The sequence below is a fragment of the Anomaloglossus baeobatrachus genome, chromosome 1 (assembly GCF_048569485.1).
Source record: "Anomaloglossus baeobatrachus isolate aAnoBae1 chromosome 1, aAnoBae1.hap1, whole genome shotgun sequence".
Lineage (NCBI taxonomy): Eukaryota > Metazoa > Chordata > Amphibia > Anura > Aromobatidae > Anomaloglossus > Anomaloglossus baeobatrachus.
The window spans coordinates 696,465,108-696,488,912 of record NC_134353.1 but is presented as its reverse complement, the minus strand read 5'-3'; the positions used below and the strand labels follow the sequence as shown (position 1 = coordinate 696,488,912).

The 23,805-nt window shown below is 47.4% G+C and overlaps 1 protein-coding gene across 3 annotated transcripts in view; it reads left to right on the top strand.

Annotated features, from left to right (window-relative positions):
- PATZ1 (POZ/BTB and AT hook containing zinc finger 1) overlaps positions 1-23,805 on the top strand; it is a 51,740-nt gene that overhangs the window by 706 nt on the left and 27,229 nt on the right. For all 3 annotated transcript variants that reach the window (XM_075341758.1, XM_075341756.1, XM_075341757.1), the window contains exons 2-3: positions 1,742-2,929; positions 19,175-19,238. In XM_075341758.1, the coding sequence (XP_075197873.1) occupies positions 1,782-2,929; positions 19,175-19,238 (1,212 nt within the window). In that variant the 5' untranslated portion in view covers positions 1,742-1,781. The remainder of the gene's footprint in view (positions 1-1,741; positions 2,930-19,174; positions 19,239-23,805) is intronic.

Sequence of the window (23,805 nt, the reverse complement as noted above, 5' to 3'; positions counted from 1 at the left end):
CATGCCAGGCTCACTCTGTGCCCTCATCATACCAGGCTCACTCTGTGCCCTCTTGTCATGCCAGGCTCACTCTGTGCCCTCTTCTCATGGCAGGCTCACTCTGTGCCCTCTTCTCATGCCAGGCTTACTCTGTGCCCTCATCATACCAGGCTCACTGTGCCCTCTTGTCATGCCAGGCTCACTCGGTGCCCTCATCATGCCAGGCTCACTCTGTGTCCTCTTCTCATGCCAGGCTCACTCTGTGCCCTCTTCTCATGCCAGGCTCACTCTGTGCCCTCTTCTCATGCCAGGCTCACTCTGTGCCCTCTTATCATGCCAGGATCACTCTCTTCTCATGCCAGGCTCACTCTGTGTCCTCTTGTCATGCCAGACTCACTCTGTGCTCTCTTGTCATGCCAGGCTCACTCTGTGCCCTCTTGTCATGCCAGGCTCACTCTGTGTCCTCTTGTCTTGCCAGGCTCACTCTGTGCCCTCTTGTCATGCCAGGCTCACTCTGTGCCCTCTTGTCTTGCCAGGCTCACTCTGTGCCCTCTTGTCATGCCAGGCTCACTCTGTGCCCTCTTGTCTTGCCAGGCTCACTCTGTGCCCTCTTGTCTTGCCAGGCTCACTCTGTGCCCTCTTGTCATTCCAGGCTCACTCTGTGCCCTCTTGTCATGCCAGATTTACTCCACTCTGTGCCTTCTTGTCATGCCAGGCTCACTCTGTGCCCTCTTGTCATGCCAGGCTCTCCACTGGGCTATGTGTCCTAATAATTCACATCCGGCAGAGTTGCTTTTGTGTTATGTAACCCTTCCTAGACGTGTGCTGCGGATAACGTGCATGCAGTGGCACAGTGTGGGTTGCCAGCGCTCGGGGTGAGATGTGTATTTTGCACCCCTAACCCGTTAACTCTCAGAGGCACTTCCAGCAGTTCAGTACTGAACCCCTTATCCTCCAATCACTTGTGCGTTAAGAAAATTTGGATTCTTGCCTTTTTGTTCTGCTTTTAGCTGAAATTCAACATAACAAAGTTTTATTACCCTGACCCTAAACCTAACCTCAAATTTTGTGCACCAATTAACGATGGCACACCGGGCAACCAGCCCCGTATCTTCCCCATGATGCACCGCTACTTGTTTTTAACTTAAAAAAAAATAATAGGTGTTTGCAGGGTAAAAAGTATTGCTGTAGAAGTATATGAGAAGTATATGTGAAGCCTTGAAGAATGGAAATCTCTTAGTAGATTTCTGCCACCTAATCTGTGAGCAGCATAATGTAAAGACAGACCCTGATTCCATTGATATGTCACTTAGTGGCCTGCTTGTTATAAAGTCATTGCTTTATCAGCAGGAGATGCTCACTAGAGGACTAGTAAACCTACTGCCTTCTATTCCTTCTTATTCATGAGCTCTATATAACCCTCTCCACCACTGATAGGCAGCTTTCTACCTATGCACAGTGTACTCAGAAAGCTGCCAATCAGTGGTGGGGGCGGCGTTATACAGGGCTGAGCATTCAGAGAACTGGTAGATCTACAGCAGGTACAGCTGTGACCTTATCAAAATGACAGCAAACAGCTCAGTAAGTAATGTATTGCCGGAATCAGGGTCACTGTCCCTACATCATGCTGCTCTCAGTTGAGAAGGCAAAAACTTGGTTAAAACTTCCCTTTAATCTTTGTTATCTTGTTAATCTAAATGTGCTTGCTTATTCAGATCCATTTCAATGACCTTATTGCATTAGTTTTCACATCTTTCTTTAGGTCTAGAATTATATGACTTTGGATCCACATCTTGGTAACAATGGAGCGTTTGGCAGAGGGCTGCGGGCCGTCATGCTTCACCTATCAGGTGCGTCAACACAGCTCTGATGTCCTCAATCAACTCAACCAGCAACGCAAGAGTGGTGGACGCTTTTGTGATGTAGTACTACGTGTCGGAGAGGATAGTTTCCCTGCCCACCGTGCTGTCTTGGCTGCCTGCAGTCAATACTTTGAGACTGTGCTTGGAGATACAGATGGGCCAACACCCCGAGAGCTTGAAATGCATACAATCAGTTCTAAGGTTTTTGGGGACATTTTGGACTTTGCATATACTGCTCGTATCATTATTCGACTAGAGAGTTTTCCAGAGCTGATGACTGCTGCCAAGTTTTTGCTAATGCGCTCAGTTATAGATATTTGCCAAGAGGTCATCAAACAATCCAATGTTCAAATCTTGGTGCCCCCTGCTCGACCAGAACTTATGCTTTTTCGATCAGGGGCTGCTGACCTTGGCTTTCCATTAGACATGACTAATGGAACTGTTATGAGTGGCTCGGGTATTGCAGGATCCATAGGGGATGATGAAGAAGATTCTGTCCGTCCAGGTCCAGCTGTGCCAAGTCAAGCTTCTCTTCTAGCACTTGGTGCTTCCTCACAAATACAAATACCGTCTCAGTACCAAGTGGGCATACAAGGACTTGGAAGTAAACGAGGCCGTGGAAGGCCAAGGAAACCAAGTGTTTTAGACTCTGTTCTATTTGGAGCAGTGGGTGGTTTGCGGGATACTGCAGTACTTCCTTGTGGACTTTGCGATAAAGTTTTCACAGATCCTATGCGACTGCGCCAGCACGAGGCACAGCATGGAGTTACTAGCCTACAGTTGGGATATGGAGACCTACAAGCACCTCGTATTGGAGAGAATGGGCTAACCCAAGACGAAACAGGGACCCCTAGAAAAAGGAACCGAGCAAGAAAACAAGTTGCTTGTGATTTGTGTGGGAAGATTTTTCGAGATGTGTACCATCTTAATAGACACAAGCTGTCTCACTCTGGGGAGAAGCCATATTCTTGTCCTGTATGTGGACTGCGGTTCAAACGTAAAGACAGAATGTCCTACCATGTCCGCTCACATGATGGTTCGGTTGGGAAGCCTTACATCTGTCAGAGCTGTGGAAAAGGATTCTCTAGGTAAGTGTGAACATCATGAGTTTCGGGGCAATGCTTATACGATGTGGCTCATTTATTAATAGTTTGAGTCTGAGATGAACAACACTACATAATGGAAAAAAACCTAGTATATAAACGGCCTTTGTACCATATTACTAATGCACATTACACCACGATACTAGCTTATTCCATTTGATACTGGAATGATGTCAAATACATTTACGTAAACAATAAGTGTGGATAATTTTATGGTTTGGACTTTTTATTTATTTATATAATGCTATCTACCAGACAGTAATATATGGGATTATTCACCAAAATAGCATGGTCATTGCCCTGCTAAATCAACAAGTACAGTAAGTTATTGTAAATCAGGGTTCTGCACCCTGTGGCTCGTGGTGCCTTGATGTGTGGCTTGCAGTTGTCTAGTGCATTAAGGACAGCAAACATCTATGAAGAGCAGGTTTCCAAATGGTGACTTTTCTTAGTAGCCCTGTACAGAAGAGCAGATCTGTATGCGCATTTACTGGCCTTGGGGATGGAGAATATAAATATAGTAAACTGTAGAAAGGATGGTAACACCAGTAAGAGGGGTGCATGCAATAATGTAGGGGAGTGCTAGATGTGAAAATACTAAATGGGCGTAAGGTAAGAAAACCTGGATGTAATCCAAAAATATTAAAAAGACAACAGCACTAGGGTCTGAAAAATAGTGGATTTATAACAGAATATCATAAAAGTGAGTACACCTCTGACATTTTTGTAAATGTTTTATTATATCTTTTCATGGGACAACACTGAAGATATGACACTTGGAAACAATGTAAAGTTGTCAGTGTACAGCTTGTATGACAGTGTAAATTTAGTGCTCTCTAAATAACTCACACAGCCATTAACCCCTTCAGCCCCAAGCCTATTTTGACCCTAAAGACCAGGCCATTTTTTGCAATTCTGACCAGTGTCACTTTATGAGGTTATAACTCTGGAACGCTTCAGCGGATCCCGGTGATTCTGAGATTGTTTTTTCGTGACATATTGGGCTTCATGTTAGTGGTAAATTTAGGCCGATATTTTTTGCATTTCTTTGTGAAAAAAACGGAAATTTCGCGAAAATTTAGAAACTTTTGTAATTTTCAAACTTTGAATTTTTATGCTCTAAAACCAACGAGACATATGACACAAAATAATTAATAAATAACATTTCCCACATGTCTATTTTACATCAGAACAATTTTGGGAAAAAAAAAAAAAATTTAAGGAAGTTATAGGGGTTCAAAGTTTATGAGCAATTTCTCATTTTTACAACAAAATTTACAAAGCCACTTTTTTTTAGGGACCACATCACATTTGAAGCGATTTTGAAAGGTCTACATGACACAGAACACCCAAAAGTGACACCATTCCAAAAACGGCACCCCTCAGGCTACTCAAAACCACATTCAAGAAGGTTATTAACCCTTCAGGTGCTTCACAGTAACTAAAGCAATGTGGAAGGAAAAAATGAACATTTTACTTTTTGCAACAAAAATGTTAATTTAGCCTCAAATATTGCATATTCACAAGGGTAGCAGGATTAAATGAACCCCCAAAATTTGTTGGGCAATTTCTACTGAACACGCAGATACCTCATATGTGGCGAAAAACCACTGTTTGGGCGCACGGCAGGACTCGGAAGGGAAGGAGCGCCATTTGACTTTTTTGAACAGAAAATTAGCTGGAATCTTTATCCTCACCATGTTGCGTTTGGAGAGCCCCTGAGGTGCCGAAACAGTGGAGCTCCCCCACATGTGACCCCATTTTGGAAACTAGACCCCTCATGGAATTTATCTAGATGTTTATTGAGCACTTTGAGCCTCTGGGGGCTTCACAAAAGTTAATAGAGTTGAGCTGTGAAAATAAAAAAACATTTTTTTACCACAAAATTGTTACTTCAACCAGGTAGATTTTTTTTTCACAAGGGTATCAGGAAAAATTGCACCATAAAATGTATTGTACAATTTCTCCTGAGTACACAGACACCTCATATGTGGTAGAAATAAAATGTTTGGGCGCACAGCAGGGCTCGGAAGGCAAGGAGCGTCATTTGACGTTTCAAATGCAAAATTGTCTGGGATAATTAGCGTATTCCATGTTGCGTTTGGAGACCCCCTGAGGTGCCGAAACAGTGGAGCTCCCCCACATGTGACCCCATTTTGGAAACTAGACCCCTCATGGAATTTATCTAGATGTTTATTAAGCACTTTGAGCCTCTGGGGGCTTCACAAAAGTTAATAGAGTTGAGCCGTGAAAATAAAAAAAACCTTTTTTACCACAAAATTGTTACATCAACCAGGTAGCTTTTTTTTCACAAGGGTATCAGGAAAAATTGCAGCATAAAATGTATTGTGCAATTTTTCCTGAGTACGCAGATACCTCATATGTGGTGGAACTCAAATGTTTGGGCGCACAGCAGGGCTCGGAAGGCAAGGAGCGTCATTTGACGTTTCAAACGCAAAATTGTCTGGGACAATTAGCGTATTCCATGCTGTTTGGAGACCCCCTGAGGTGCCGAAACAGTGGCGCTCCCTCACATGTGACCCCATTTTGGAAACTAGACCCCCATGGCATAGAAAAAAAAAACAGCGGAAGATGGGGGAGGGGGGCGGCAGATGGGGCGGCAGCAGATGGGGGGCAGCGGCATATAAAGGGAGCATCTGTGATTGTGAGACGGCGGCTGGGATAGGGTGGGGGCGGATGGGAGAGGGCGCAGTGGATGCAGGAGCGGCAGAGGATGGGGGGAGGGGGCGGGTGGGGGGGATGGGTGGGAAGGGGAGTGGGAGGTGAGATTGGGGATAGTTACCCTACAGGATGGATCTAGGCAGCTGGATCACAGGAGATGAAGGAGGCAGCAGATCGGGGAGGGTGAGAGGTGGGGGAGGGAGCGCAGCGCAGATCACGGAGGAGACAGGTGAGCAGAGCACAGATCACAGAGGAGACAGGTGAGCAGAGCACAGATCACGGGGGTGAGAGGTGAGGGAGAGCGGACAGCAGATCACGGGGGTGACAGGTGAGGGAGCACAGATCACGGGGTGACAGGTGAGGGAGCACAGATCACGGGGGTGAGAGGTGAGAGAGCGCAGATCACGGGGGTGACAGGTGAGGGAGCACAGATCACGGGGGTGACAGGTGAGGGAGCACAGATCACGGGGTGACAGGGGAGGGAGCGCACATCACGGCGGTGACAGGGGAGGGAGCGCACATCACGGCGGTGACAGGGGAGGGAGCGCACATCACGGCGGTGACAGGGGAGGGAGCGCACATCACGGCGGTGACAGGGGAGGGAGCGCACATCACGGCGGTGACAGGGGAGGGAGCGCACATCACGGCGGTGACAGGGGAGGGAGCGCACATCACGGCGGTGACAGGGGAGGGAGCGCACATCACGGCGGTGACAGGGGAGGGAGCGCACATCACGGCGGTGACAGGGGAGGGAGCGCACATCACGGCGGTGACAGGGGAGGGAGCGCACATCACGGCGGTGACAGGGGAGGGGGCGGGTAGCTGACCACGGGGGTGAGAGGTGGGGGGAGCGTGCAGCACATCATGGAGGGGAGGGGGCGAGCAGCACATCACGGAGGGGAGGGGAGGGGGCGAGCAGCACATCACGGAGGGGAGGGGAGGGGGCGAGCAGCACATCACGGAGGGGAGGGGAGGGGGCGAGCAGCACATCACGGAGGGGAGGGGAGGGGAGGGGGCGAGCAGCACATCACGGAGGGGAGGGGAGGGGAGGGAGCGAGCAGCACATCACGGAGGGGAGGGGAGGGAGCGAGCAGCACATCACGGAGGGGAGGGGAGGGGGCGAGCAGCACATCACGGAGGGGAGGGGAGGGGGCGAGCAGCACATCACGGAGGGCAGGGGAGGGAGCGAGCAGCACATCACGGAGGGGAGGGGAGGGAGCGAGCAGCACATCACGGAGGGGAGGGGAGGGAGCGAGCAGCACATCACGGAGGGGAGGGAGCGAGCAGCACATCACGGAGGGGAGGGGAGGGGGCGAGCAGCACATCACGGAGGGGAGGGGAGGGGGCGAGCAGCACATCACGGAGGGGAGGGGGCGAGCAGCACATCACGGAGGGGAGGGGGCGAGCAGCACATCACGGAGGGGAGGGAGCGAGCAGCACATCACGGAGGGGAGGGAGCGAGCAGCACATCACGGAGGGGAGGGAAGGGGAGGGAGCGAGCAGCACATCACGGAGGGGAGGGAGCGAGCAGCACATCACGGAGGGGAGGGGAGGGGGGCGAGCAGCACATCACGGAGGGGAGGGGAGGGGGCGAGCAGCACATCACGGAGGGGAGGGGAGGGGGCGAGCAGCACATCACGGAGGGGAGGGGGCGAGCAGCACATCACGGAGGGGAGGGAAGGGGAGGGGGCGAAGCAGCACATCACGGAGGGGAGGGGGCGAGCACCGATCACGAGGGGGAGGGGCCGGGCAGCAGATCGGAGGGAGCGGTGGCACTATGACAGATGGAGGAGGACAGGGTGCACGATCCCAGTTTTCCTCCATCTGTCACAGTGCCACCGCTCCCTCCGATCTGCTGCACGGAGGTGAGGGGCCGGGCAGCAGATTGGGGGGAGCGGTGGCACTGTGGCAGATGGAGGGCGGCAGCGGATCGGGAGGTGTGGGGGTGAGGGTGCGGGCAGGAGATCGGGGAGACAGGTGACAGATCGCGGTGGGCAGCGGCGGCGGCGGATCGGGACGCTTTTCATACAGTGCAATGGCAGCGCGGCAACTTCCGGGTCCCATGCTCCGGTCTCAGAACAGCATGGGACCGGAGCTTGTCGCCCTGCCATTGCACTGTGTACACTCACTGTGTGCTGGCGTGCTGCAGGGACGATGACGGGGGCGGTCACCGGCAACAGGTCCACTGTGATTGGAGAAATCGGTCACAAGACCGATCTCTCCAATCAGAGCAGTGGAGCTGGGGGAGGGTGATCCAGTGAGGTCACCCAGCTCCAGCCAATGGCCAGTGCTACAGCTGCACTGGCCAGGGCTGGAATTCAATGTTTCAGTCATTTTAAATGGCTGGAACATTACAGTGGCTGTGATTGGTTGAGCGGCGTTCGTCAGCCAATCACAGCCTCCGTAGGTCCGGGGAGGAGGCACCACCCCTCCTAAGGTCAGGAACAGGTCCCCTCCTCCCCGAATCTGCGGTTTATGTTAACCGATCGCAGTCACCGGAGGCTCCGGTGCCGCGATTCCGCCATGACGGAAAGATCCGTCCTTGGTCGTTAAGGCCCAGGGCACAAGGACGGATCTTTCCGTCCATGGTCGTGAAGGGGTTAAAACCACTGGCAACAAAAGTGAGTACACCCCTAAGTAAAAATGGCCAAATTGTGCCCAAAGTGTCAATATAATGTGTGACCACCATTATTTACAAGCACAAACTTAAATTTCTGGGCATAGAGCTTCACTGGAGCCACAGGAATCCTCCTTCCACTCCTCCATGCCAACATCATGGATATGGTGGATGTTGGAGACCTTGCTGTTCTGCACGTTCCATTTAAGGTCTGGAGACATGCTTGACCAGTTCAGCACCTTTACCCTCAGTTACCTGAGCAAGGTAGTGGTCATCTCGCCATGCAGACCAATTTGATGCACTGTGTGGCGTGTGGTCTGAGCACTGACAGGCTAACCTCCTCCCCCCCTTCTTTAACCTCTGCAGTAATACTGGCAGCACTAATATGTCTATTTTCAAAAGCAACCTCTGGATATGACGCTGAGGATATGCACTCAACTTCTTTAGTCGAGCATGGCGAGGCCTGTTCTGAGTGGAGTCTGACTTGTTAAATTGCTGTATGACCTTGGCCACCATCCTGCAGCTCAGTTTCAGGGTGCTGGCAAACCTCTAATAACCTAGGCCGGAGATCCCAACTCCAGTCCTCAAGGTCCACCAACAGTGCATGTTTTCAGGATTTCCTTAGTACTGCACAGGTGATGGAATCATCACCAATGCAGGTGATTAAGGCTGCTTTCACACCTCCGGTTTTAGCAGAGCCGGCCAATCCGGCTCTAAAACCTATGCAACGGATGCGGCGACAAAACCGCATCCTTTGCATAAGTTTTTGACATACGGCCCGTCCGGTTTTTGCCGCTTGCGGCAGCCTACTGAGCTTGTGCAGTGGAAAAAAACGCATGCGGCGGCCGGATGCGGCGCGATGCAGTTTTTTTTGCCGGACAAAAAAACGTGCCAAGCAACTTTCCATCCGGCCGCCGCATCGGCTAAATCTGCCGCATGCGGCAAAAAACGGACGAAACGCAAGCCCATGCGGCACAATACGGCACTAATATAAGTCTATGCAAAAAAAAAAACGCAACCGGCGGCAAAAAAAAACGGTTGCGGTTTTTCTGCAAAGCGCCGGATTGTGCCGCACAGCAAAAACCGGATGTGTGAAAGCAGCCTAAACTAACACCTGTGCAATGCTAGGGAAATCCTGAAAACACGCACTGTTGGTGGAGCTTGAGGACTGGAGTTGGGGAACCCTGGCCTAGGCCATCTTTATGAAGAGAAACAATTCTTTTTTTTTTTTTCAGATCCTCAGAGCATTCTTTGCCATGAGGTACCATGTTGAAATTCCAGTGACCAGTATGAGAGAGTGTGTGAGAGAGAACACCAAATTTACCACACCTGCTCCACATTCACACCTGAGATCTTGTTACACTAATGAGTCACATGACACCAGGGATGGAAAATAGATAATTGGCCACAATTTGGCTATTTTCACTTAGGGGTGTACTCAATTTTTATAGCGATTTAGAGATTATTGCCTGTGTGTTGAGTTACTTAGAGGACACTCCAAATTTACACTGTTATACAAGCTGTACACTGACTACTTTACATTGTATCAAAGTGTCAGATCTCCAGTGTTGTGCCATGAAAAGATATATTCAAATATTTACAAACATGCTGTATGTGATGGTAATAATCCACAATTTTTCAGTTTTTCAAAGACCCTGTTGACTCTTTCATAGTTTGGATTACTTTCAAGGAGTTGCTTCTCCCTTATGCCAATGTGCACAGGGCATTCTGGCTGATACCAGATGGAGGGAGTGCAGTCTCCATTATATGATTGTATGGCAACACCTGGGTGTAAGTATGTGGCAGGGCGCACAAGGGTTTATTGGGATTTTTGGTGGAAGCTGTGGCTGTCATTATACTGGTAATTGGGGGCCTCTGGGTGGAACTGCTGGGAGAGGTTGGGGGGACTGGATGAGGTTGGGGGAACTGGACGAGGTTGGGGGAACTGGACGTCACTACTCGGAGAGCTCTGGATGTGGAAATAGACAGTCAAAGTTGGCTGTGACTATTGGGGTAAGAAAGGTTGGGGATCGCTGTTGTAAATGATCGTTGGCAAAAGGGCCAACATGGTGGGAACAGCGTGTTTATAGAGTCTGGGGTGAGAAGACTGAGAATGATGAAAATTGTGACCTCCAAAGTGATTGCATTCGGAGTGCTGCAATTCTTGGTACAAGAGGGCGTTAAACAATGTGTAGCAATCTTGCCTGGGAAAGGGAACCTGTCGTCACAAAAATATTCAAACCAAGCACAGGTTCTTGGTGCATCCCTGGCATGGCTAAGCATTTCCTACTTGTTTTCCATCTATCTCTGCCCCACCCAACGTTGATTGACAGCTCTGGAGTTACAAAACCTACTACAGGTAACAAAAGAATGGAAAACAAGTAGGTTTGCCCACTCCAAGGGTGCATTGAGCACCAGTGCTTGGTGTGAACAGTCATTTTGTGCTAACAAACCCCCTTTAAGAAGTGCTCAGGAGGTGTTTCCTTGCTGTTAAATTCAGCAGGGTGACAGAAGCAGTGTACACCGCACCCCCAAAATCCAATGGGACTGTACAACCTTTGCTGTTTACTTGCCATGTAACCCTAATATTGTCTGTTGAAAGAGGATAGTAATGTCCTAACTTGCTAATGCTAGGTAGGGCATTATTAGTATTACGAGCAGCAGTTTACCTGCGCCATACCATGCACAACAACACAAGCCACTATCTGTGATAAGACGCATATACCTTCAGAAGGACAAGCTGTGTATAAAGACACATTTCAGAAGGGCAGGCATGCATGGTTCAGATGAAAGGCCCTAGGAGGGGAGGGGTGCTGTGGTTAAGTGGCAGAGTTTAAAGATCTGTAGAAAGTACATGAAATTCCGGCCATTCATCCTCCTCGGTGGAAACGTCGCTTTCAGGTTTCATTATAGGAAACAGAGTTTTAGTGTTTACACAATGCTGCTCTTATTTCACCCTTAAAATGCTGACCTGCTTCTTAAGAAGCGTTCTTGGGTTGCATCTGCTTTGCAATGTGTAGGTGTCATGATCAAAACTTTATCTATAGATACCATGAGGTTCTACATCAGACCTGGGCAAGGGGCGGCCCGCGGGCCACATCCGGCCCGCCTGCTCTCTGTGACCGGCCCGCCCGTCTTCAGCCGATGCAGTGGAGCCGGGCTGCAGCGTGCCGAGCAAGGAGAGATCCTGTGCAGGTCCGCACAGTCAGTGCAGGCAGCGGAACGCAGGAGTCTTTCCTCTGTTCCCTGCCGGCACTAATTGTCAGTGACACACGCGCGCTCTGACGTTGTCAGTACTGCGCTGCGTGTGTCATTTCAAAAGTTCCCGCCCGCCCTGCAGGAGAAGGAGCAGCACAGCAGACGGAATAATTCATCTTGCAGGACCTGCGATGATGTCACGCCCATGTGACTGTGTGGGAGGAGACACAGGATGCCGGGCACAAAGCAAGATACTGAATCCTGAAGGAGATGTGGACACATGATGACTGGTAATAAGAAAAGAGGGGACATGAGGGGGAGGGGGGCTGCAGGGTGAGTGCATATGTAGGAAGATGGAGCTGCAGGGTGAGTGCATATGTGGGAACATGGAGCTGCAGGGTGAGTGCATATGTGGGAAGATGGAGCTGCAGGGTGAGTGCATATGTGGGAAGATGGAGCTGCAGGGTGAGTGCATATGTGGGAACATGGAGCTGCAGGGTGAGTGGCATATGAGGGAACATGGAGCTGCAGGGTGAGTGGCATATGTGGGAACATGGAGCTGCAGGGTGAGTGCATATGTGGGAACATGGAGCTGCAGGGTGAGTGGCATATGTGGGAACATGGAGCTGCAGGGTGAGTGCATATGTGGGAACATGGAGCTGCAGGGTGAGTGCATATGTGGGAACATGGAGCTGCAGGGTGAGTGGCATATGTGGGAACATGGAGCTGCAGGGTGAGTGGCATATGTGGGAACATGGAGCTGCAGGGTGAGTGGCATATGTGGGAACATGGAGCTGCAGGGTGAGTGGCATATGTGGGAACATGGAGCTGCAGGGTGAGTGCATATGTGGGAACATGGAGCTGCAGGGTGAGTGGCATATGTGGGAACATGGAGCTGCAGGGTGAGTGGCATATGTGGGAACATGGAGCTGCAGGGTGAGTGGCATATGTGGGAAGATGGAGCTGCAGGGTGAGTGGCATATGTGGGAACATGGAGTTGCAGGGTGAGTGCATATGTGGGAACATGGAGCTGCAGGGTGAGTGGCATATGTGGGAAGATGGAGTTGCAGGGTGAGTGGCATATGTGGGAAGATGGAGTTGCAGGGTGAGTGGCCTATGAGAGCTGCAGACTGACAGAAGGATGTGAAGGGGTGCAGAGTGTTTGAGAGGGGTAAGTTGGGGTACAGGCAGGGTGAAATATGTGGGCAGGGTTTGTGACATATGGGGGTGTAGTGTGTGTGATATGGGGGTGCAGGCTGTATGGGGAGCAGGGTGTGTGACATATGGGGGTGTAGTATATTACAGGTGTGCTATATGGAGGTGTAGTATATTACAGGTGTACTATATGGAGGTGTAGTATATTACAGGTGTGCTATATGGAGGTGTAGTATATTACAGGTGTACTATATGGGGGTGTACTATATTACAGGTGTAGTATATGGGGTGTAGTGATGTAGTATATTACAGGTGTAGTATATAGGGGTGTAATGATGTAGTATATCGGAGGTGTATTATATAGTGGTGTAGTATAATACAGGTGTATATGGGGGTGTAGTATATTACAGGTATATGGAGGGAGTGTAGTATAATACAGGTGTATATGGGGGGTGTAGTATAATACAGGTGTAGTATATAGGGGTGTAGTGGTGTAGTATATTACAGGTGTAGTATATGGAGGGGGTGTAGTATAATACAGGTGTAGTATATGAGGGTGTAGTGATGTAGTATATTACAGGTGTAGTATATGAGGGTGTAGTGATGTAGTATAATACAGGTGTAGTATATGAGGGTGTAGTGATGTAGTATATTACAGGTGTAGTATATAGGGGTGTAGTGATATAGTATATTACAGGTGTAGTATATAGGGGTGTAGTGGTGTAGTTTATTACAGGTGTAGTATATGGAGGGGGTGTAGTGATGTAGTATATTGGGTAGAACTGAGGTAATTATATTAGTCCGGCCCTCTAAACCAATCCCAATTTCTCATGCGGCCCCATGGGAAAATTAATTGCCCACCCCTGTTCTACATTGTGCAGATATAGGGTATTGACACAATTAAGGCCCCGTTACACGCAACTACATCGCTAACAAGATGTGATGCACATCCGGCCTCGTTAGCGACGTCGTTGCATGTGACACCTACGAGCGACCGCTAACGATCCGAAAAGCGCCACAAATCGTTGATTGTTGACATGTCGTTCCTTTACCAAATATTGTTGCTCGTTTTGGACGCAGGTTGTTCATCGTTCCTGAGGCAGCACACATCGCTACGTGGGACACCCCGGAAACGACGAACAACATCGTTCCTGCGTCCTCCGGCAACGAGGTGGGAGGGACATTAATGCGGCTGCTCTCCGCCCCTCCACTTCTATTGGTGGCCCGCTGTGTAACGTCGCTGTGACGCCGCACGAACCTCCCCCTTAAACAAGAGTTTGTTCGCCAGCCACAGTGACGTCGTTAGAAAGTTGTGTGTGTGACGCGTACTAGCGATATTGTTCGCCACGGGCAGCAATTTGCACGTGATGCACGCAAGATGGGGGCGTGTGCAATCGCTAGCGATGTCGCTGCGTGTAAAGCAGCCTTTAGATGTGCACATTGTGCAGATATTGGGTATTGACAGGATTAGATGTGCACATTGTGCAGATATTGGGTATTGACATGATTAGATGTGCACGTTGTAATATTCTTCTCTGCTGTTTGCATATCTGACTGCACTTGGAATGGAAGTTGTTTGCACGGAAAGCACTGTCAGCTCCCCACACCCCCTTTTTCATTTGCCCATGGGACGCCATCTCAGAACGTGTGCACTAAGCGCCCCCCACCCAAATGGAGGATTGCAGCCTGAGCACACTGATTGGTCAGAATGAGATGGGGAGGGGTGCCAGAAGAACTACAAAGACACACTCTCCTCCCCATCAGGAAAATGTGATGTATACCCTCCTCTGTGCAAAGGACAGAGGAACACAGATAGGGAGGGGGTAACGGAAGGGCTGCAGCTATCACTGAGCATGTGTGGGTGGGCGAGGAGAAATACCCATACACACAGTTATGTGCAGACACTGTGCTGTGATTTTATGCTAGGATTCATCCATCACAAGTTCTCTTTTAATGTCATGTCTTGTTGCATCAGATTAGCCAAGTATTTTACTATCTGCTATATACCTACACCAATCTTCTACCCTGGCAGCTGCCATGTTTCACTGTACAGCATAGCGGTGGTAAATTATTAACCTCCTTATTATTACCAGTCAGTGGCTCGGATTACATTTTGTAACTATTTGTTGCAGACAGTTTTAGAAAAGTTACATAGAATAGCTAAGGCTAGTTTCACATTTGTGTTGAACGGTATCCGTTGCATTGCGCTGTGTGACTGATGCAACGGATGCTGCAAAACAACGGAATCCGTTTTGATTTTTTTTTTTTTTACAGTTTCACCGGCGACAGACTATTGTGAATGATCAGCTGATCACTCCCAGTAGCCGGCCGCCGGGTGATCAGCTGAGCGCTGTCACTTGACGGCGGGCGGGCACTCAGCTGAACGTTCGGCCACCGCAAGCCAAAATAAAGTTTGTAATTTAAAAAAAAAAAAGAGTGAAATCCAGAGGATTCCGCTGCTCAAAACGTTACATGCTGCGTTTCTCCCCCCAGCGGAAGCAACGCAGGTCCTTTTGGTACAATCCGTCAACCATACAAGTTTATGGGAAACAGCGGAATCCGTTAACGGATTCCGCTGTTTTCCAAAAGGGCGGATTGTAACGGAAGGAAAACAACGCAAGTGTGAAAGTACCCTAACATGTCAGCTCAGCACCATTATTATTCCTTTATCTACAAATTACTTGTTTTCCTACTTCCAAAATATAACCACTCTCCAAATTCCATGTGGGGTTGTTTTTGTCCTATCTGACTCATTCACATTTCGGCGGTTTTTCACGTATGAGTGCTATTCGTGTTTTGCAGAGATAGTGCTCTTAGCTATGATAGCTGACTGAGCCATGTGCCTAACCTTGCCAGGTCCTTTTATATGCGTCCACTAAGAAGCCCATTAGTGTTTCCACATAGTATGATACCCTTTCATGTTTCACCAGTGCCAATCACACATAATATGATGCTCCCACAGTACTCATTAAAGGGAACCTGTCACCAGGTTTTTCCCTTTATAGGCTACAGCCACCAGCAGTAAGCCCTTATATACAGTATTCCAGAATGCTATATATAAGAGCCTAGGCCGCTCTGTAGAACATAAAAAAACACCTTTACAAGGGGCTGCTGATAAGTCTTTGGCTTTGTGATCTTTTTTGGTTTCTATGGTAACGAATGTTACATCACATGAAAGTTTTATGTGTCTAATATATGTTTTCAAAATGTTGTTGCTTATGGCAACAGTGTTCTACGCATGCGGAAAAACAAAATGGCGGAGTCTAATGTGATATTCACAGCAACAGAGAGCAGAGGAGTGATAAAATTCTTGTTTCTGCAAGGAAAGTCCACAAAGAATTCATGGGGATATGTCGCAGACATTGGAGGATCAATGGCCTTCATATTCCACAGTTAAGAACTGGGTTGCCAAATTTATAACGGATCACTTCAGCACCAATGATGAGGAACGTCCTGGACGACCGAGAGTGGTTGTTGTTCCGGAGATCATCGATGTTGTGCACAACCTCATACTGGAGAATCAATGAATTTCAGCTAAAGCAATAGCAGACATCATGGGGATTTCCCGTGAACGTGTTTGTGTCATTATCCATGAACATTTGGACATGAGGAAGCTATCTGCAAAGTGGGTCCCCAAATGTTTTACAATAGATCAAAGAAGCATGCGAGTGAAAACTTCCTGGTCCATTTGTCAGCGTTTCCGGACTGATAAGAACTTCCTAGATCGACTGATCACTATGGAGGAGACCTGGATTTATTTGTATGACCTTGAAAGCAAGGAGCAGTCAAAAGAGTGGAGGCACACTGGTTCTCCTCGTCTAAAGAAGTTCAGAGTGAAAAAATCAGTCACTAAGGTGATGGCGTCTGTGTTCTGGGTTAAGGAGGGCGTGCTGCTAGTGGACTACCTTCAAAAGGGTTCCACTATCAATACAAGGTATTACATTGAACTTTTGAACCAATTGAAGGCAGTTCTGAAGGCCAAAAGGCACAGCAAGTTGTCCAAAGGAATCTTGTTCCTGCAAAACAACTCCTTCGCTCACACAGCAAAACTGGCAGAGCTGGGCTTCCAGCTGGTTGACCACCCACCTTATTCATCAGATCTAGCTCCCTCCAACTATCATCTGTTTCCAAACCTGAAGAAACACCTGAAGGGTACCAAATTTCACACCATTTCTGATGCCATGGCTGCTATGGATGCCTGGTTTGAGGCACAACCGAAATCCTTCTTTTTGCTAGGCTTACAGAACTTGGAATACTGATGTATGTGGAATAAATGTAAAATTTCATCATCCTATCTCCTTTCTTTCTGGGTAAAGCCAAAAACTTATCAGCAGCCCCTTGTATAATACCGACCTAGCAGGCGATCTGGTACGATGGTCTCTGCTCTCAGTTCTGCGCCTTCGCCATTTTGTGTCTTCTGCCCAGCCTCGTGTGCATGATGTGTCCTGCATCATTCACAGAAAGGCCTCCATTGTGCTCTTCTGCATGCATACTTTGATCTGCCCGGTTGAGGGCAGATCAAATTATTGTAGTGCACATGGACAGGTGGTCTTTGACCTTTTCTCACGCCTGCGCATTACAGTAGTTTGCTCTGCCCTCAGCCTGGCAGATATAAGTGTGCAGGAGCGCAATGGAGGCCTCTCTGTGTATGACGCATGATGCACCATGCACATGAGGCTGGACAGCCCCTTGTATAATACCGACCTAGCAGGCGATCTGGTACGATGGTCTCTGCTCTCAGTTCTGCGCCTTCGCCATTTTGTGTCTTCTGCCCAGCCTCGTGTGCATGATGTGTCCTGCATCATTCACAGAAAGGCCTCCATTGTGCTCTTCTGCATGCATACTTTGATCTGCCCGGTTGAGGGCAGATCAAATTATTGTAGTGCACATGGACAGGTGGTCTTTGACCTTTTCTCACGCCTGCGCATTACAGTAGTTTGCTCTGCCCTCAGCCTGGCAGATATAAGTGTGCAGGAGCGCAATGGAGGCCTCTCTGTGTATGACGCATGATGCACCATGCACATGAGGCTGGACAGGAGGATGGCAATCCCACAAGATCCACAGATGTTTGGCAAAACGTATTGGCACACAGATGCATCAGACATAGCTTGAATGCACACAGTTCATATTTATGTGTGGAAAATCCACAGATTTAAAGGGTATTCCCATCGCCCAAGATCCTATCACAATATGTAGTGCATGTAATAATAATAATATTAGCAAATACCTCCAATTAGAAGTGTAGTATAGTTCTCCTGATTAGCTATGTTTCTTATCTCATGTGCAGGGCATAGCATTTTAGGTATCCATGGTTACGACCATTCATATAGCGACAGTTAGTTAGTTGCTCATGGTTAACTTGTTCCAGCTAAGTAGATTTTTAAAAATGTCATCTACTTGTTGTGGATATTTTCTGTGTGCAACAATACGCAGCATCTAAGGGGTACTTTGCAGACTACGACATCGCAGGTGGGATGTCGGTGGTGTCAAATCGAAAGTGACGCACATCCGGCATCGCTGTCGACATTGCAGTACGTGAATCCTTTTACATACAATTAACGAGCGCAAAAGCGTCGTTAACGTATCATCGGTGTAGGGTCCGACATTTACATAATTTTGCAGCAGTGACAGGTACGATGTTGTTCCTCTTTCCTGCGGCAGCACACATCGCTGTGTGTGAAGCCGTAGGAGCGAGGAACATCACCTTACCTGCGTCCTGCTGCAATGATGAAGGAAGGAAGGTGGCCGGGATGTTTACGTCCCGCTCATCTCCGCCCCGCCGCTGCTATTGGCCACCTGCCGTGTGACGCCGCACGACCCGCCCCCTTAGGAAGGATGCGGGTTGCCGGCCAGAGCGACGTCGCAGGGCAGGTAAGTTAATGTGAAGCTGCTGTAGCGATAATGTTCGCTACAGCAGCAATCACAAGATATCGTGCTGCGACAGGGGCGGGGACTATCGCTGTCGGCATCGCAGTATCGGCTTGCGATGTCGTAGTGTGCAAAGTACCCCGTACACTTCCACTAAAGAGGATGAGATTGTAGAAATATCATGCCCGCTGTGCTGTTTTTTACGCTGCATACCCTGACCTGCATTTTTTTTAAAATCTGCAGCAGAAATGTCTCTTGCAGCTATGCTGAGTTTTATGTGTGGATTCTTTCCACAGAATTGCATATGTGTTTTTTGTGGATTTTCACTGTGGAAGCACATGATAAACACAGGTAAATAACACATAACTGTATTAATAAAGCTTTGCCAAAGCCAAATACCAGAATGTATTAAAATCAAGGCAGCTTTATTGAAAACATGATACACCAAAAAACTGCTGCATCAAAAACACAATCAAATCACATGTAAAAGATTTCACTCAAAACACAATGAAAGAAAACGCAAGTAACCTAATATAGCTAATAGGTGCAGAAAATCTGCAACATCAAAAACTCACCATGTGGAAATGGAGCCTTGGGCCACGTGCGGAAGTTCAGAACATAGTGAGTTTGTAGAGATAATACATGACGTCCTCATGAAATCAGCTTTTGTTATTCTGATGCGTAAATCTGTGATTTGTCTTTCTCTATAGGCCGGATCACCTGAACGGACATATAAAACAAGTTCATACATCAGAGAGACCCCACAAGTGTGAGGTATGGGGATCGGATGGGGGCCAGTGATTACAATATTGAAAGATTGTTGTTGAGTAAAGGGATTGTCCACTATTAGGACAACCCCTTCTGATTCCACATTTCCCCCAGGTAAAATAATAAAGCCTATACAGTGGAACCTCGCTTAATGAGTAACCCAGTTAGAGAGTATTTCGCCTAACGAGCAAGGCTTTCTGTAAATTTGTAACTCGGTTTACGAGAAAGCCTTGCTGTACGAGCAAAATACTCACCGCACACACTTCCGGTTCCGTACATCCACCGCACTCTGACCCGCTCTTGCAGTCCACACAAACACACACAAGCACGCACAAACATAAACAAACAAACACACACGCACACACACATATTACGCTCACCCTACCTTCCGTTCCCTCGCCGGCTCCCTGGAACTTGCATGTATCGGGTAACCAAGGTGACCACTGCCGGACCTTCAGCTCCCAGCGTGCCGACGTCAAAGGCAGGAGCCGCTTGCCTCTGATTGGCCAGCGCGCTCCCTTTGAGTAGCGCCTGACAGGGGAAGTTCCTCTCTTGTCGCGATGGTTACCGGATACACATCCTGTGGAGGGAGGAACTTCCTCTGTCAGGCGCTACTCAAAGGCAGCGCGCTGGCCAATCAGAGGCAAGCGGCTCCTGCCTTTCACGTCAGCGCGCTGAGTGCGGAAGGTCCGGTATCGGTCGCCTTGGTTACCCGATACACGTCTTGTACAGGCGAACTACAAGTTCCAGGAGACCGGCGAAGGAACGGAAGGTAAGGTGAGCATAATCTGTTTGCGCGTGTGTGTTTGTGTGTGTGTTTGTACGTGTTTGTATGTGTGTGGAATGGCACAGTAGGGCACCAGGATGGGACATTTAACAAGTTGTGGAACGAATTGTCTGCATTGCAATGATTTCCTATGGGAAATCTTGCTTTGCTGAACGAGTAACTTGGTAAACAAGCACACTCCCAGAACGGATTGCTCTCGTTAACCAAGGTTCCACTGTATTCACCTCCCGTACCAGTGGTTTCTCGGCTCGCGGTCCCAGGGCTCACGTGGGGTTGTGACATCAGCAAGCACAGTGTCCAGTCAGCGCCGGCTTCCTTCTCCCCACCTTTAAAGTAAACGAGCAATCAACAGAAAGTGAGCGCAGCCGCTGCACTCACTTCCTGGTGATTAACTCGTATGGTCTGGAGGCCAAGAGACAGAAGCTGTCACTGATTGGATGCGGGGCTCGCATGACATCACAACCCCGGGACCGCGAGCTGAGACACCACTGGTACGGGAGGTGAATATAGGCTTAATTATTTTACTTGGAGGAAACATGGAAAAAGAAGGAATTGTCTTACTAGTGGACAATCCCTCTAAGTCTATGACACATAAATTGCACGTATTGTCGAGAGTTCAGAAAAACTGAACATTAACCTGCATTTTGTATATGAGTTTGTATTATTCTTGTAAAATTTCAATGAAAATTAGTTGCATAAAAATATGCCATTCTCACATTGTTTTGTGGGTTTAGTTCTTACTTCAATTTTGGCTTTTTGATTTTTTTTTTTCTCATTACAGAGTATCGAAGAAGCTAATTAATGTTTTATTTTGATAGATCAGACTTTTACGGACTTGGTGATACCAAATACTTTTATATATATATTTTTTTTATTTCTATATATTTAATGGGGGGGAAAGGGTTTGATTCAACTTTTCATATTTGATTAAATGTCTTTTTTTTTTTTCTTTTTTATACTTTTCACTTTGGTTTTTTTTTTAAAGTTTCCTTAGGGGATTTCAACCTGCAATCATCTGATTGCTTATAGTATATACTGCAATACCACAGTATTGCAGTATACGGTATAGTGAAAACCACAGTATCCTTTTGCAGCTCACACATATCTGAGCCCCCGGGTGTCAATGTAACCCATTAGTGCCGTGCGATTGAGTCACAGGGCGATGAAGGGAGCAGGCGAGTGCTCGCACATACGGTGATAACAATAAAATGCCGGTGACTAAATGGTTAACAGCCACAACCAGATCTCAGCTCTTATAATAAATATCCAGCATCTATCTCCTAACAGCCATGTTACATCAGGGCCCGACCCTCGGCCGCATACAGAAAGACCTCAGCTCCTACGCCCCCTCCATACGCAGTTAACCCCATAACAGACATATAGTTACTGTCATATGCGCTAAAACCTGGAAAGCCCTGTTAAAATTATTCAATATCATACTGTATTAGACAAAAATGATTGCTTCTCATCTCTTAAGTTCATGTTAAAGGTTTTTTGCAGGCTCTAGAGACTAATATTTCAGGCACTCTGTGAGTTCAGATTTATGTGATTACAGATTAACGAATTGTGACAGTGTGCAATACGCACACTGTCACGATTCCTCTGTTTCCAGCAAGAGTGGGTGATCATGTGACCGCAAGTATGCAATGCAAACTAGAATGTACTTCTCTTAAGGTTCTATTGAGAGAAGTAGATCAGAATCTCGTCAGTACATGACCACAGGTATACAAATTGCATACTTGCATCCTTGCCGCTGCCCTCTCAAGCTGGGAATACAGGGCTATCTGCAGTCACAAAGAGTTACTGCAGAAATTTGCCTAGAGCCCAGAAAACCACTTTAAAGTTTTTTTTTTATTATAAACATTGAAGTGGGCATCTAGGTCCCGGTTCATAATTGCATTTGTGCCTATTTTGTGTCTAGTTTGTTATGTGTTTTGGCTGATTTTCATTTGTGCAATATTCAGCTTTCCATTTTCATTTTTTTTTTATAGGTAATCTGTCTCCAGGTTTTTGCCATCTAATCTGAGAGCAGCATAACGCAGGTGCAGAGACCCTGATTCCAGCGGTGTATCACTTACTGGGCTGCTTAGTGTAGTTTTGATAAAATCACCGATTAATCTTCAGTAGATTATCATTAGAGGACTACGTGGCCTGCTGTCAGGTAGTCCAGCATATTCATGAGCTTTGTATAACTGTTAGATCTGCAGCAGAGAAAACTGATTTTATCAAAATGACAGCAAACAGCTCAGTAAGTGACACATCGCTGGAATCAGGGTCTCTGTCTCTACATTATGCTGCTCTTAGATGAGATAGAATAAACCTGGTGACAGATTCCCTTTTAAAGGAACCAACCACCAGGATTTTGTTATACAGTCATATGAAAAAGTTTGGGCATCCCTATTAATGTTAACCTTTTTTCTTTATAACAATTTGGGGTTTTGCAACAGCTATTTCAGTTTCATATATCTAATAACTGATGGACTGAGTAATATTTCTGGGTTGAAATGAGGTTTATTGTACTAACAGAAAATACGCAATCCACATTTAAACAAAATTTGACCGGTGCAAAAGTATGGGCACCCTTATCAATTTCTTGATTTGAACACTCCTAACTACTTTTTACTGACTTACTAAAGCACTAAATTGGTTTTGTAACCTCATTGAGCTTTGAACTTCATAGTCAGGTGTATCCAATCATGAGAAAAGGTTTTTAAGGTGGCCACTTGCAAGTTGTTCTCCTATTTGAATCTCCTATGAAGAGTGGCATCATGGGCTCCTCAAAACAACTCTCAAATGATCTGAAAACAAAGATTATTTAACATAGTTGTTCAGGTGAAGGATACAAAAAGTTGTCTCAGAGATTTAAACTGTCAGTTTCCACTGTGAGGAACATAGTAAGGAAATGGAAGAACACAGGTACAGTTCTTGTTAAGCCCAGAAGTGGCAGGCCAAGAAAAATATCAGAAAGGCATAGAAGAAGAATGGTGAGAACAGTCAAGGACAATCCACAGACCACCTCCAAAGACCTGCAGTATCATCTTGCTGTAGATGGTGTCAATGTGCATCGGTCAACAATACAGCGCACGTTGCACAAGGAGAAGCTGTATGGGAGAGTGATGTGAAAGAAGCTGTTACTGCAAGCACGCCACAAACAGAGTTGCCTGAGGTATGCAAAAGCACATTTGGACAAGCCAGTTACATTTTTGAAGACGGTCCTGTGGACTGATGAAACAAAGATTGAGTTGTTTGGTCATACAAAACACGGAGGCAAAAAAAACACGGCATTCCAAGAAAGGCACTTGCTACCCACAGTAAAATTTGGTGGAGGTTCCATCTTGCTTTGGGGCTGTGTGGCCAATGCCGGCACCGGGAATCTTGTTAAAGTTGAGGGTCGCATGGATTCAACTCAGTATCAGCAGATTCTTGACAATAATGTGCAAGAATCAGTGATGAAGTTGAAGTTACGCAGGGGATGGATATTTCAGCAAGACAATGATCCAAAACACAGCTCCAAATCTACTCAGGCATTCATGCAGAGGAACAATTACAATGTTCTGGAATGGCCATCCCAGTCCCCAGACCTGAATATCATTGAACATCTGTGGGATGATTTGAAGTGGCTGTCCATGCTCGGCGACCATCAAATTTAACTGAACTGGAATTGTTTTGTAAACAGGAATGGTCAATTTTACCTTCATCCAGGATCCAGGAACTCATTAAAAGCTACAGGAAGCGACTAGAGGCTGTGATTTTTTCAAAAGGAGGATCTACAAAATATTAATGTCA